This window comes from Natator depressus, chromosome 1 (assembly GCF_965152275.1).
Source record: "Natator depressus isolate rNatDep1 chromosome 1, rNatDep2.hap1, whole genome shotgun sequence".
In the NCBI taxonomy this organism is placed as follows: Eukaryota; Metazoa; Chordata; order Testudines; family Cheloniidae; genus Natator; species Natator depressus.
The window spans coordinates 37,236,607-37,250,175 of NC_134234.1; the positions used below are offsets into that span (position 1 = coordinate 37,236,607).

Genomic DNA, 13,569 nt, shown 5'->3' on the forward strand with positions numbered 1-13,569 from the left:
ATGCACAAATTTGAGATCTTTAAGTGAAACTGATTTATCTAATTCAAGTTAATATTTACGTGGAACAGACTGTAATTAAATGTTACATCTACACGATATAAAGATTGTCACACTCATAATAAAGTACTCTTACTTTAAATAACTGTAGCAGCCCTGTAATCAATGTAGCTTCTTGCAATACTTTACCAAAAGTAACTCCTTGCTCACAGCTACAAAACAGATTGAATTAAACACTTTCAATACCCTCTGCATATTTTACTCTTGAATTTGTAAAGTTTTTAGATATCTACCCTTCAGTATTATCAGCAATGTAGGATAGAGGCAGCTGGGCACATACAGTGCTTTATGTGATGCCAAAAAGAGAGAGAGAGGTTACTATTTCAAACTATTCAAACATTTCAAACAGCCTCTGAGTGGTAGATGCTGTGTAGTTTACTCACATTCTAAAAGTGCAGAAGTCTGTGTGGATGGAAAAATAAATTATTTAGGAGAGATTTTCAGACTATACCACAGTATAACTTTATCTTGTGTGCTGTAAAGATGAACTCACCAGTAAACAGGCTGGAACAAATCCTTCCTCTGTATAGTGCTCAGCATATTCCTTTAAATCTGAGCTTTCCAATATAAATTCACGGCAGGTGGCTAAAAGCTTCTCCTGTTGTAAATACCCTGTAACAGACAAGACAGAAAGTTTTGCAGTTTTGTTACTTGCTTCTCCATGCTACACGTGGTAGATGTCAACGTTCCGATACAACTATACATATTAATTAAGAATACTAATATAGCAACTATCTATGGACTCAATTGACAAAAATTAAAGAAAAGTTATATTTTGAAAGAATAGCTCCTTTTCCATACATTTCTCTAATTGTCAAAAAAAAAAAAAAAAGATTGCACATAACATTGCTGATGCTGTGCTACATAAATCCAAACAAAGCTACTTTCAAGACTAAAACTAACTATTAGTACCACCTAAAGAACTATTATTGTTTACACAGAAACAGCTGTGCATATCTCTCGATAGACAAAAAAAATACAATTCTTGCCAGAAAAAATTGACAATCTGAGCAATATATAATCGAGCCCTGCAAATCTGCAGATATCCGTGGACCACGTTTGCAGATTGTGGATGGATGCGGATCCAAATTTTATATCTAGAGCCCTGCATATCTGCAGATATCTGCTTTTATATCCAGGGCTCTGTACATGAGCCAGAAATTCCAGTTTTAAATGAAATGGAACTCTACAGTACATTGTTATAAAATGCACTGCCATACAACAATCAAGATTCGGTGTGCATATATAACAGTTCCAAAACAGAAAAAACATGAGCAACGTTAAAACATGTTCAAATTTCTTCAAAAACATTAACATTACTGGCAGATGGCATAAGTGGAAAAGTAACATATTTCCATGCTGTAAACTTCATATTCAGTAGAGATACCAACAGTCTCTTGTGCACCTCTGCACCTCAGATCCCATTTTAGTTACTTTAATGTGAAATAGACAGAAATTCCTACCTCAAAAATATTTCCAACCTTTAGGAAGTGTGTATAATTATTTAACTTCCATTTTAATGCTGAAATTCCTTCAGGCACTAAAAGGAGTAATTTGTATATAGGATCCAGAACACAGAATCATGATAATATGTCATTTTGTCTATTCCATGCCGGAGCATACTTGCCCCTGTGCTACACTGGATGGTGCTTTAGCCACTCTATTTTAAATGTATCTGATGGGATTCCAGTCCCAAATATCTACCTCTAATTAGTCTCTTATAAAATACCATTCCTAGAACTGACAAAAAGATCAGATCAAATCAAAGCCTTCTTCTCTTTCTGGTCCACATCAGTGTTCAACACATGATGCATCAAATAAAAATTAAAAACCCCACAATTCACTGAAGCTAGTTCTTGCAATGCTATACATCATGGAAATATTTGTACTTGGTCCTTAAGATGAATAGTTAACATCATGAAGAGTTGTGTAACACTACTGGCACAGCCTGTAATTCGGTACCCATGTTTCGATGTCAAAATTATTCAGATATTTTTTAAAAATCCAGCCACACCATTGCTCTCTCTATGACTTCCTGAAACACATGGTACGTCTTCACTGCATTTTAAAATGCACAAGAGGGAGTTTCAGAGCCCTGGTCTGTCTACAGACTCAGGCTTGTGCCACTGCACTAAAAACAGATCTGTAGACATTCAGACTTGGGCTGGAGGTTGAGCTCTGAATCCTGGGCAAGGGGATGGGTTTCAAAGCCTGAGCTGAACTGCAGCATGAGCCCACGTATGTAGACCCAAGCTCTGAGCCTCACTGCCACAGGTTTTAAAATGCAACATAAACATACCCATAGCTGCATAGGATGACAATATGCTTACAGTAATACACACACAGAGAGCTATGTTCAAAGAACATTAAAGTTGTAAAATCAAACACTCAAAAGTTATGAATTACCAGGATTAAGGTTGCCCTTGCCCAATTGCATACATGTGTTATGATAACAACAAGGAGTCCAGTGGCACTTTAAAGACCAACAGATTTATTTGGGCATAAGCTTTTGTGGGTAAAAAACCCACTTCTTCAGATAAATGGAGAGAAAATTACAGATACAGGTATAAATATATATTGGCACATGACGAGAAGGGAGTTACCTTACAAGTGGAGAACCAATGTTGAAGGCCAATTTAGTCAGGGTGGATGTTGTCCACTCCCAATAATTGATGAAGAGATGTCAATACCAAGACAGGGAAAATTGATTTGTAGTTAGCCAGACACTCCCAGTCCCTATTCAAGCCCAAATGGATGGTGTTAAGTTTGCAAATGAATTGTAGTTCTGCAGTTTCTCTCTGAAGTCTGTTTTTGAAGTTTTTTTGTTGAAGGATGGATACTTTTAAATCTGTTATTGAGTGTTCAGGGAGACTGAAGTGTTCTCCTACTGGCTTTTGTATGTTACCATTCCTGATGTCTGATTTGTGTCCATTTATCCTTTTATGTAGGGACTGTCCGGTTTGGCCAATGTACAAGGCACATGATGACATCTATCACGTTAGTAGATGTGCAGGTGAATGAGCCTCTGATGGTGCGGCTGGGTCCTATGATGGTGTCGCTAGATGGTGTTATGATACAACCTCTAATTAAAACATCATATACTATTTTTTCTACACGTCCCCTGCCTTATTCAGCACACTGGATGAACAGTGCTCACTTAATGAGCAGCTATCCAATATTTTGTTTTATCCTTGTGGTTCAATATGTGGCTCCAGGCCTTATTTACTGCACATCACCAAACCCTGAATACAAAATTATTTATGTCCCCATGGGCTTTTCTATGGTGATTTCAACTTATTAATTTAGTTCTTTACAAACATTAATCAATTTATCTTCACAAAACCTAATAATAGCTTATAAATGATAATTTTAATAAGAATGGCAAAGAGCATGTCCTTGACAGCAGGACAATGTCTTTCCAAATTTCAAGACCCTTAGTCCAAATCATAGCGACACTAGATGCTCAATGAAACTTTTCAGAGTAGCAGCCATGTTAGTCTGTATTCGCAAAAGGAAAAGGAATACTTGTGGCACCTTAGAGACTAACCAATTTATTTGAGCATAAGCTTTCGTGAGCTACAGCTCACTTCATCGGATGCATTCAATGAAGTGAGCTGTAGAGCACGAAAGCTTATGCTCAAATAAATTGGTTAGTCTCGAAGGTGCCACAAGTACTCCTTTTCTTTCAATGAAACTTTGGCAGTCTAAATATTCTGGGTCACCCACATAATTCTTCTGGTAATCCGAAGTTTAACTAGACCTCATTCACCAGATTTCTTTTTGTAGAAAGATACAAGAAAACATGACCTTTCTAAATCTGGATTACACTTTTTGGGATAGTACAGGCTCCCTCTCCCCAAGTTAAGACACGGCCTGTTAATGTTGTTTCACGGGTCTCTTTGCATTTTGACAGGTCTTTTTGCATACCACGACTGTGTTAAGACAGGGCCACAGAGAGTAAAATATGTGTGGCATAAACGTGTTCTCAGCTGGGGTGTTGCAACCAGATCCAGGGAAGGTCAGTGCTACTCTCTTTCTTTAGGGCGAGGTGGGAGGGGAGTCGCGAGTCTTTTTTCTGTTGTAACACGAGGGCACAGCAGGGAACAGCCACTGGCAGAGGCGCTCTGTATTTCTGCATTTTACACAGCCCTGACCACGTTGTCAGTGGCGAACAAGCAACAGCAGGGAAGCGGCACAAGCAACTGCCGTGCGCGGCAGCCCTTGGCCCTAGGGGGCCCTCCCTTAACGCGACCCCAAAGGCACGGGGCGCAGGTCTGCTCCTGCCGCGGTCGGGCCACGCCTCCTGCACGCAGCCGGTTTGCGTCGGTTGCACGTCGAACAGCCCCGGTGCCTGCGAGGCCCCAACGCCAGGGAGCGACGGCTGCAGTCCGGCGCCCTCGCGGCTCTCGCCCCCGCCCCCGCGACAAGCGGTGGCTGCAGCCCCGGCCCCGCACGGCGGGCGCTGCCTGCGGAGCGGGAGACGTGACCCGCCCGGTCCCCGGACTCACCCAGCACCAGCCGGGCCACGTCGGACGGCAGCAGCATGGCCCCGCGCGGGGCTGGGGCACGGCGGCAGCGGCGGCCCCCGGGAGCGCAGCCAACCAGCCCCGCGACCTCCGACTGCCAAGGCGCGGAATCGGAAACTCGGAGCCGCCGTCCGCCCCGCCCAATTCCTTCCGCCGGAAGTGAGCAGCCTTCCGCTTCCGGGTTCGCACCAGGCGAGGACGGGACGGGAGGCGCATGTGTATTCGCTTCGCTGAGACTGTTGCCCTGCGGCACCTCGCGTTCGCGGAGGCAGAGTGGGGACTGGGGACGCCGCGTGCGGTAACTGGCTCCGGGTGGCGGTTTCAGCCTCGCAGGGGGAGGAGTCGGGTGCTCCGAGCCTCGAGTCTGAGCTCAGATTCTGGGGCTGCCTTGGTCCCCGGGTCCTACCGGCAGCGCAGCCTGGGCTCTCCTGGCATCCCCGGCCACCTCACACATCTGTCTCCCTGCCCCCCTCCCCTGCCCCCCCGGCCACCACACACATCTGTCTCCCTGCCCCCCTCAACCCCCCGGCCACCTCACACATCTGTCTGCCCCCCCCCGCTCCTCTCCCCCCCCGGCCACCTCGCACATCTGTCTCCCTGCCCCCCCCCCGTTCCTTTCCCCCCCCGGCCACCTCGCACATCTGTCTCCCTGCCCCCCCGCTCTCCTCCCCCCCCAGGGCCACCTCACACATCTGTCTCCTTGCCCCCCCGCTCCCCTCCACCTCCGGCCGCCTCACAACCATCTCCCTGCCCCCCCACCTACCGGCCGCCTCACAACTGTCTCCCTGCCCTCCCCTGCCCGCGGCTGGCTCACGGGCATCTCTCTGCACTCTTCTTCTCCACACACACCCCCGGCTGCCTCAGGACCATCTCTCTTCCCCGCCCCTCACGGCCATCTCCACTCCTGTCTATCTCACACACATCTCTCCCAGACCTGTGGTCTTTCCACCCCTATCTCCCTACCCCTGGGTGGCCCTCCACTCCTGGCCACCTCACATCTATCTCCCGGCCGCCACCCCAGAACTGGGCCACTGCCCCGGCCACCTAGCATCCTCCTGTCCGTGCTGGACCTGGGAGGCCCCCGTACCCGGGCTCTTTCACATTCACCTACCCTCTCCCCCGCCTTCGCATCCTCCTGCCTCTTTCCCAGACCTGGGGCCCTCCCTGCATCCCAGCTGCCTCAGATTCTCCTGCTTCCCACTTGGTCCTGTGGCCCTCCCTGGCTGCCTCACACCCTCTTTCTCTTAGCTGGTGGTGTTGCCCTTAGTTGTGTGGGTTTAGGTGTCATTTTCTCTCCCCTTTCAGTTCTGTCATGCAGTGCTTTGTGTACTTGAACACAGTGCCATGGAAACCCATGTTTGTCCTTCAGGATCATCTGTGTCATATATGTGCAGTTCAAAATAAAATGTGTTTTCGTAGCAGATCAGGACTGGAAGAGACCTCAGCAGGTCATCTAGTCCAACCGCCTGCTCAAAGCAGGACCAACACCAGCTAAATCATCCCAGCCAGGGCTTTGTCAATTCGGGCCTTAAAAACCTCTAAGGATGGAGGAGCCACCATTTTCCTAGGTAACCCATTCCAGTGCTTCACCACCCTCCTAGTGAAATAGTGTTTCCTAATATCCAACCTAGACCTCACCCTCTGCAACTTGAGACCACTGCTTCTTGTTCTGTCATCTGCCACCACTGAGAACAGCCGAGCTCCATCCTCTCTGGAACTTCCTTTGAGATAGTTGAATGCTGCTATCAAATCCCCCCTCACTCTTCTCTTCTGCAGACAACAAGGCCAGTTCCCTTAGCCTCTCCTCATAAGTCATGTGCCCCAGCCCTGTAATAATTTTCGTTGCCCTCTGCTGGACTCTCTCAAATTTTTCCACATCCTTTCTGTAGAGGGGGGCCCAAAACTGGACACAGTACTCCAGATGTGGCCTCACCAGAGCCAAATAGAAGGGAATAATCACTTCCCTCAATCTGCTGGCAGTGCTCCTACTAATGCAGCCCAATATGCCGTTAGCCTTCTTGGCAACAAGGGCACCCTGCTGATTTATATCCAGCTTCTGTAATCCCCAGGTCCTTTTCTGCAGAACTGCTGCTTAGCCAGTCGGTCCCCAGCCTGTAGCGGTGCATGGGATTCTTCCGTCCTAAGTGCAGAAGTCTGCACTTGTCCTTGTTGAACCTCATCAGATTTCTTTTGGCCCAATCCTCCAATTTGTCTAGGTCACTCTGGACCTACCCCTACCCTCCAGCATATCTACCTCTCCCCCAGCTTAGTGTCATCTACGAACTTGCTGAGGGTGCAATCCATCCCATCATCCAGATCATTAATAAAGATGTTGAACAAAACCGGCCCCAGGACCGACCCCTGGGGCACGCCGCTTGATACCAGCTGCCATCTAGACATCGAGCTGTTGATCACTACCCGTTGAGCCCGACAATCTAGCCAGTTTTCTATCCACCTTATAGTCCATTCATCCAATCCATACTTTTTTAACTTGCTGGCAAGAATACTGTGCTTTGCTAAAGTCCAGTTATATCGCGTCCACTGCTTTCCTCATATCCACGGAGCCATTTATCTCATCATAGAAGGCAATCAGGTTAGTCAGGCATGACTTGCCCTTGGTGAATCCATGTTGACTGTTCCTGATCACCTTCCTCTCCTCCAAGTGCTTCAAAATGGTTTTCTTGAGGACCTGCTCCATGATTTTTCCAGGGACTGAGGTGAGGCGAGGCTGATGGTCTGTAGTTCCCTGGGTGGTTGTTCTTCCAATTTTTAAAGATGGGCACTATATTTGCCTTTTTCCAGTGGTCCGGGACCTCCCCCGATCGCCACAAGTTTTCATAGATAATGGCCAATGGCTCTGCAATCGCATCAGCCAGTTCCCTCAGCACCCTTGGATGCATTAGATCTGGATCCAGGGACTTGTGCATGCCCAGCTTTTCTAAATAGTCCTTAACCTGTTCTTTCACCACTGAGGGCTGCTCACCTCTTCCCCATACTGTGTTGCCCAGGACAGCAGTGTGGGAGCTGACCTTGTCTTTGAAGACCGAGGCAAAAAAATCATTGAGTACTTCAGCTTTTTCCACATCATCTGTCACTAGGTTGCCTTCCCTATTCCTTAAGGGTCCCACACTTTCCCTGACCTTTTTTTTGTTGCTAACATACCTGTAGAAACCCTTCTTGTTACCCTTCACATCCCTTGCTAGCTGCAACTCCAGTTGTGTTTTGGCCTTCCTGATTACATCACTGCGTGCTCGAGCAATATCTTTATACTCCTCCCTAACCATTAATCCTGCGGGGTCAAGCTGGGATCTGAGAATTAAGCTGGGTTTTTTCCCTCTCATGAGCATGGTCTCTAATAAAGCTTCTGCAGGTAAAACTAGACTCCCAGTTACACTGATGTAAATCCTTCCTTTCAGAGAGGTTACACAGGTAAAACTGAGGACAGATTTGCCCCTGCACTCGGAATTTAATTCTGTTCATGCACAGAACCACAACAGAATCGAGCTCATTCTGCTGTAGTTGGGCTGGTATGGAGGTTGAGGGGTTAGCAAGTAAAAAGCGCTAAAAACCTATATTTCTCACCAGAAGAAGCAGAATGCTCTCTGAATACAAAACAAGGAGCAGATCTGATGCATGTTCACTAGCCCCCCACCACCACAGCATATGAACACTGCCAAAGTATTTAAAATAAGATAAAAAAATGTTTCTGGCTCTCTTTCTTCCTGGCCTATAGGACAAAGAGGCTAATTTGTTTATTAGGTTTTCTAATATATAGCGTACATATAAAAACTTTATTGTGGGACTGCTAACTTGAAGAAATTAGTTTTGCATCTTTATGGCACATAAGCACATCTTCCATGCAAATCTAGGGTACCCACTTTCACACACCAAAGACTACACACCAAAGACTGCCAAATGCTTGATGATAACACCTATAAATGTACACAGCCATTGCATTCCTTGTTTTTCTAGTCTCTTTGATAGATAGGACCCTAGCAATAAGCTATTTCTATCAAATTCATGGTCCATTTTGGTCAATGTCATGGTCATAGGATTTTAAATATCATACATTTCATGATTTCAACTATTTAAATCTGAAATTTCACAGTGTTGTATTTGTAGGGGTCCTGACCGAAAAAGGAGTTGTGGAGGGGGAGGGTTGCAATACTGCTGCCCTTACTTCTGCTCTGCTGCTGGCCGCGGTGCTGCCTTCAGAGCTGGGCAGCTGGAGAGGAGCAGCTGCTGGCCGGGTGCAGAGCTCTGAAGGCAGAGCTGCCTCCAGCAGCAGCACAGAAGTAAGGATGGTATGGTATTGCCACCCCTATTACTTCTGCGCTGTTGCCTGCAGAACTGGGCCCTCAGTTAGCCACCATCGCTCTCCGGCCGCCCAGCTCTGAAGGCAACAGTGCAGAAGTAAGGGTGGCATGGCATGGTATTGCCATCCTCACTTCTGCACTGCTGCGGTGGGGCACTGCCTTCATAGCTGGGTGTCCAGCCAACAGCTGCTGCTCTCTGGCTGCCCAGCTCTGAAGACAGCAGCGCAGAAGTAAGGGTGGCATGGGTATGGTATTACCACTCTTACTTCTGCGCGGCTGCTGCTGGCGGGGTGCTGCCTTCAGCACTGGGCACCTGGCCAATAGCCGCTGCTCTCCAGCCACCCAGCTCAGAAGGCAGTGCAGAAGTGAGGACGGCAATACTGTGACCCCCACCTAAAATAACCTTGTGACCTCTCCCCCGCAACTCCCTTTTGGATCAGGACGCCCAAATTGAGAAACACTAGTCTCCCCCTGTGAAATCTGTATAGTGTAGAGTAAAAGCACACAAATGACCAGATTTCATGGAGGGAGACGAGATTTCACGGTCCATGACATGTTTTTCATGGCCGTGAATTTGGTAGGGCCCTATTTATTGCTCAAGTTCACTGGCAACAGGAACCTAGGGTGGTGCAACTTTATTTGTAGCCTCAAGTTACAGGAAAAGGTCAGTCAAAGGTTGAATTTTAGGACTCTGTTTTAGCCTGCATACACCTCTGTTCTAATGTATTCTTTGTTTTGAGTCTTTCTTGTTTAAGTCAATGTGAGAAAAGTATTACTGATCAATCTGATACTAGGCAGCATCTGGTTTTACAAGTTCTACATTCTTTTAGACTCGTGGGGTTTTTTTTGTTTTGTTTTGAAGTAGCGTACAAATGTTAAACATGAAACATCTCAAAGGATAAAATGTAAGTTTTGTTTATCAAATCAAAACAATTGCAAAGTGAGAAGGTGTTTGAAAGAATATTTGTCAGGTCTTGCTTTATCTGAACAAACTGTTTTTCTGTTCCTGCTAGGATTAAGTGGTGTGTTAGTTTCTTTCTAGTAATTCTTAATTTCTGTTTATTACATATTGAATGTAGTAATGAGCTTAACATAATGCTAAATAGGAGGCAAAGTATTTAAATGCCAGGAAATTCCAAGTGACACTATGATTTCTAAATTCTTTTTTTCTAAATCTAAATTTCTAATTCTTTTTAAAAACAGGTCTTTCTTAAACCTAAGACCAATGAAAACATGTTCAGGTTTTTAAAAAGCACTCCAATAGTAAAAATTGCCTTCAAACAAATATTCCCTGCAGTAACCTAAACGTTGCTTCATTAAGAACTTCAAACAAATTGACAATAAATAAAAGTGAAATTGATTAAAGACTAAATGCATTTTCATTGCCTAGATTCAGGAGATTAAAAGTAAACAAACAGCATAAATAGTGAAACATAACTTGGATTTTCATAGTTGTTACAGTTTCAATAATCTGTGATATTGTGATATTCATATTAGTAACAAGAAGTTTGTTTACATATCACTTAAATTGACAGTGTCTTTTCAAAGTTTTTCTACTGCAATGTTATGGCTGCTATATTGCACTTCCTGTATATTTTACAATAAGTATTAGGAACATAGGAATTGCCATAGTGGACTAGGCCAGCAGTCCATGTAGTCCAGTATTATGTCTCTGAACAGTGATCATTCAGAGAAGAGTGCAAGAAACTCTGTGGTGGACAATTATGGAATAACATGGCCATATGGGGAGTAGAGTTGAGAAAATAATTGATTTTTGTTGCTAGCTCCCATCATTTAGTGGTTGGTTTATGCTCAGAAGCATGAGGGTTGTATTGTTTTTTAAAGCCTATGTAATATAACTGGACTTTTGCATTATCCATATAAATTTCTAATCTGTAAGAGGTCGTAGCTTGAACATATTGAGGGAAAGCTGGGAGAAAAAAGTTTTTGCATTTCATTCTGAAAGTGGTTGGTCCTGTGATAATTCCTGAGGGAGTGAGTTCCATAATTTAATGTGACTTTTGGAAGTTCTGCCTCCTCTACTGGTTGAAGATTTCATTATTATAGTACAATATAGCTATCGTGGCAGTTCATGATCATAGATGGAGAGACAGAGACTATGTCTTGGGAAGCTAGAGCCAACAGTATGGAGGGCTTTGAATATCAGGACAGAGACCATGAATTGGATGCTGTATTTATCAGGATCCAGTGCAGAGTGGAGCACTAAGGTGATGTGTTCATCAGTGACTCATGTTACCTAATAGAAAGCTGCTGAATGGCCTGGTTAAATTGTCAGAATCCAACAAAATGTGTTTTAATACATCCATACGTAAGGTTCTACATCTGGGGAAAAGGAATGCAAATTATTTCTACAGGATTGGAGAAGCTTTTGGAAAGCAGTGACTCAGAGAAGGTCAGGAGTACTTGTGGCACCTTAGAGACTAACCAATTTATTTGAGCATGAGCTTTCGTGAGCATCCGATGAAGTGAGCTGTAGCTCACGAAAGCTCATGCTCAAATAAATTGGTTAGTCTCTAAGGTGCCACAAGTACTCCTTTTCTTTTTGCGAATACAGACTAACACGGATGTTACTCTGAAATCAGAGAAGGTCGCAGGTGTCATCGTGGATAATTGCCTCAACATGCTAACATTTTTATGGCTGACTTAGAACAGCGCTTCCTCAGCTCTCTTTCCCTAATGTCCCTACTCTCCTTGCGCTACATTGATGACATTTTCATCGTCTGGACCCAGAGAAAAGAAGCCCTTGAGGAATTCCACCATGATTTCAACAATTTCCATCCCACCATCAACCTCAGCCTGGACCAGTCCACACAAGAGATCCACTTCCTGGACACTACAGTAATAATAAGCGATGGTCACATAAACACCACCCTATCCCGGAAACCTGCTGACCGCTATTCCTACCTACATGCCTCCAGCTTTCATCTAGACCACATCACACGATCCATTGTCTACAGCCAAGCTCTATGATACAACCGCATTTGCTCCAACCCCTCAGACAGAGACAAACACCTACAAGATCTCTATCAAGCATTCTTACAACTACAATACCCACCTGCTGAAGTGAAGAAACAGATTAACAGAGCCAGAAGAGTACCCAGAAGTCACCTACTACAGGACAGGCCCAACAAAGAAAATAACAGAATGCCACTGGCCATCACCTTCAGCCCCCAACTAAAACCTCTCCAGCGCACCATCAAGGATCTACAACCTATCCTGAAGGATGACCCACCACTCTCTCAGATCTTGGGAGACAGGCCAGTCCGTGCTTACAGACAGCCCCCCAACCTGAAGGAAATACTCACCAGCAACCACACACCACACAACAGAACCACTAACCCAGGAACCTGTCCTTGCAACAAAGTCCGTTGCCAACTGTGTCCACATATCTATTCAGAGGACACTATCATAGGGCCTAATCACATCAGCCACACTATATCAGAGGCTCGTTCACCTGCACGTCTACCAAAGTGATATATGCCATCATGTGCCAGCAATGCCCCTCTGCCATGTACATTGGTGAAACTGGACAGTCTCTACGTAAAAGAATAAATGGACACAAATCAGATGTCAAGAATTACAACATTCAAAAACCAGTCAGAGAACACTTCAGTTTCTTTGGTCACTCTATTACAGACCTAAAAGTGGCAATTCTTCAACAAAAAAACTTCAAAAACAGACTCCAACGAGAGACTGCTGAATTGGAATTAATTTGCAAACTGGATACAATTAATTTAGGCTTGAATAAAGACTGGGAGTGGATGGGTCATTACACAAAGTAAAATTATTTCCCCATGTTTATTTCCCTTCCCCCCTACCCCCGCTGTTCCTCAGACGTTCTTGTCAACTGCTGGAAATGGCCCTCCTTGATTATCACTACAAAAGGTTTTTTCCGCCCCCGCTCTCCTACTGGTAATAGCTAACCTTAAGTGATCACCTTAAGTTACAGTGTGTATGGTAACACCTATTGTTTCATGTTCTCTATGTATATAAATCTCCCCACTGTATTTTCCACTGAATGCATACGATGAAGTGAGCTGTAGCTCACGACTTAGTCTCTAAGGTGCCACAAGTACTCCTTTTCTTTTTGCCTCAACATGAGCTTTCTGTGTAATGCTCTGGCAAAAAGAACGAATGCAATCCTTGGATGTATAAAAAGTGGACTATTAAGTAGAAATAGGGAAGTGTTCTTGCCTCTGTACTTAGCATTGCTAAGATCACTACTATTATATTGTCTAGCTTTGGTGTCCACACTTCAAGAAGAATGTGGAAATATGGGCCAAAGAAGGCCCTAAAAATGATCCAGGGGCTGGGAAAGAAGTCTGATGGTTTGAGGTGTAAGGCACTCAACTTCAGAGCTGAGCATTTTTTTGTTGTTGAATATTTAATTGGTTGAAAAATGCATTTGTGAGAGGTACCAAATCTTTGTGAATTTGGGTCAAATTCAGCAATTTTTTTTGCCCCCAAAAACCTTGATTTTTTTTCAGAAATGTCAAAACAAAATGTTTCAGCATTTTCTAAACTACCCATTTCAATATTTTTTTTTAAAATATCAACATTTTCAAAACATTTTGTTTGACCCAACCAAAATTTTTCTACTTTTGTATTTTGCGAGAAAAACATAATTCAGTTTCAGTTTGAAATTAATA

At 44.6% G+C, this 13,569-nt stretch overlaps 2 protein-coding genes across 3 annotated transcripts in view; one reads left to right on the top strand and one right to left on the bottom strand.

The window, feature by feature from the left end:
* Positions 1 to 4,710, bottom strand: part of NPAT (nuclear protein, coactivator of histone transcription) — a 33,026-nt gene extending 28,316 nt beyond the window's left edge. For both annotated transcript variants that reach the window (XM_074957546.1, XM_074957537.1), the window contains exons 1-2: positions 4,566 to 4,710; positions 551 to 669 (exon numbers count right to left, since the gene is read on the bottom strand). In XM_074957546.1, the coding sequence (XP_074813647.1) occupies positions 551 to 669; positions 4,566 to 4,602 (156 nt within the window). In that variant the 5' untranslated portion in view covers positions 4,603 to 4,710. The remainder of the gene's footprint in view (positions 1 to 550; positions 670 to 4,565) is intronic.
* A 46-nt stretch (positions 4,711 to 4,756) lies between these two features.
* ATM (ATM serine/threonine kinase) overlaps positions 4,757 to 13,569 on the top strand; it is a 117,934-nt gene continuing 109,121 nt past the window's right edge. Inside the window, exon 1 of the mRNA XM_074957569.1 lies at positions 4,757 to 4,881. The gene's annotated coding sequence lies outside the window, so the exon portion shown is untranslated. The remainder of the gene's footprint in view (positions 4,882 to 13,569) is intronic.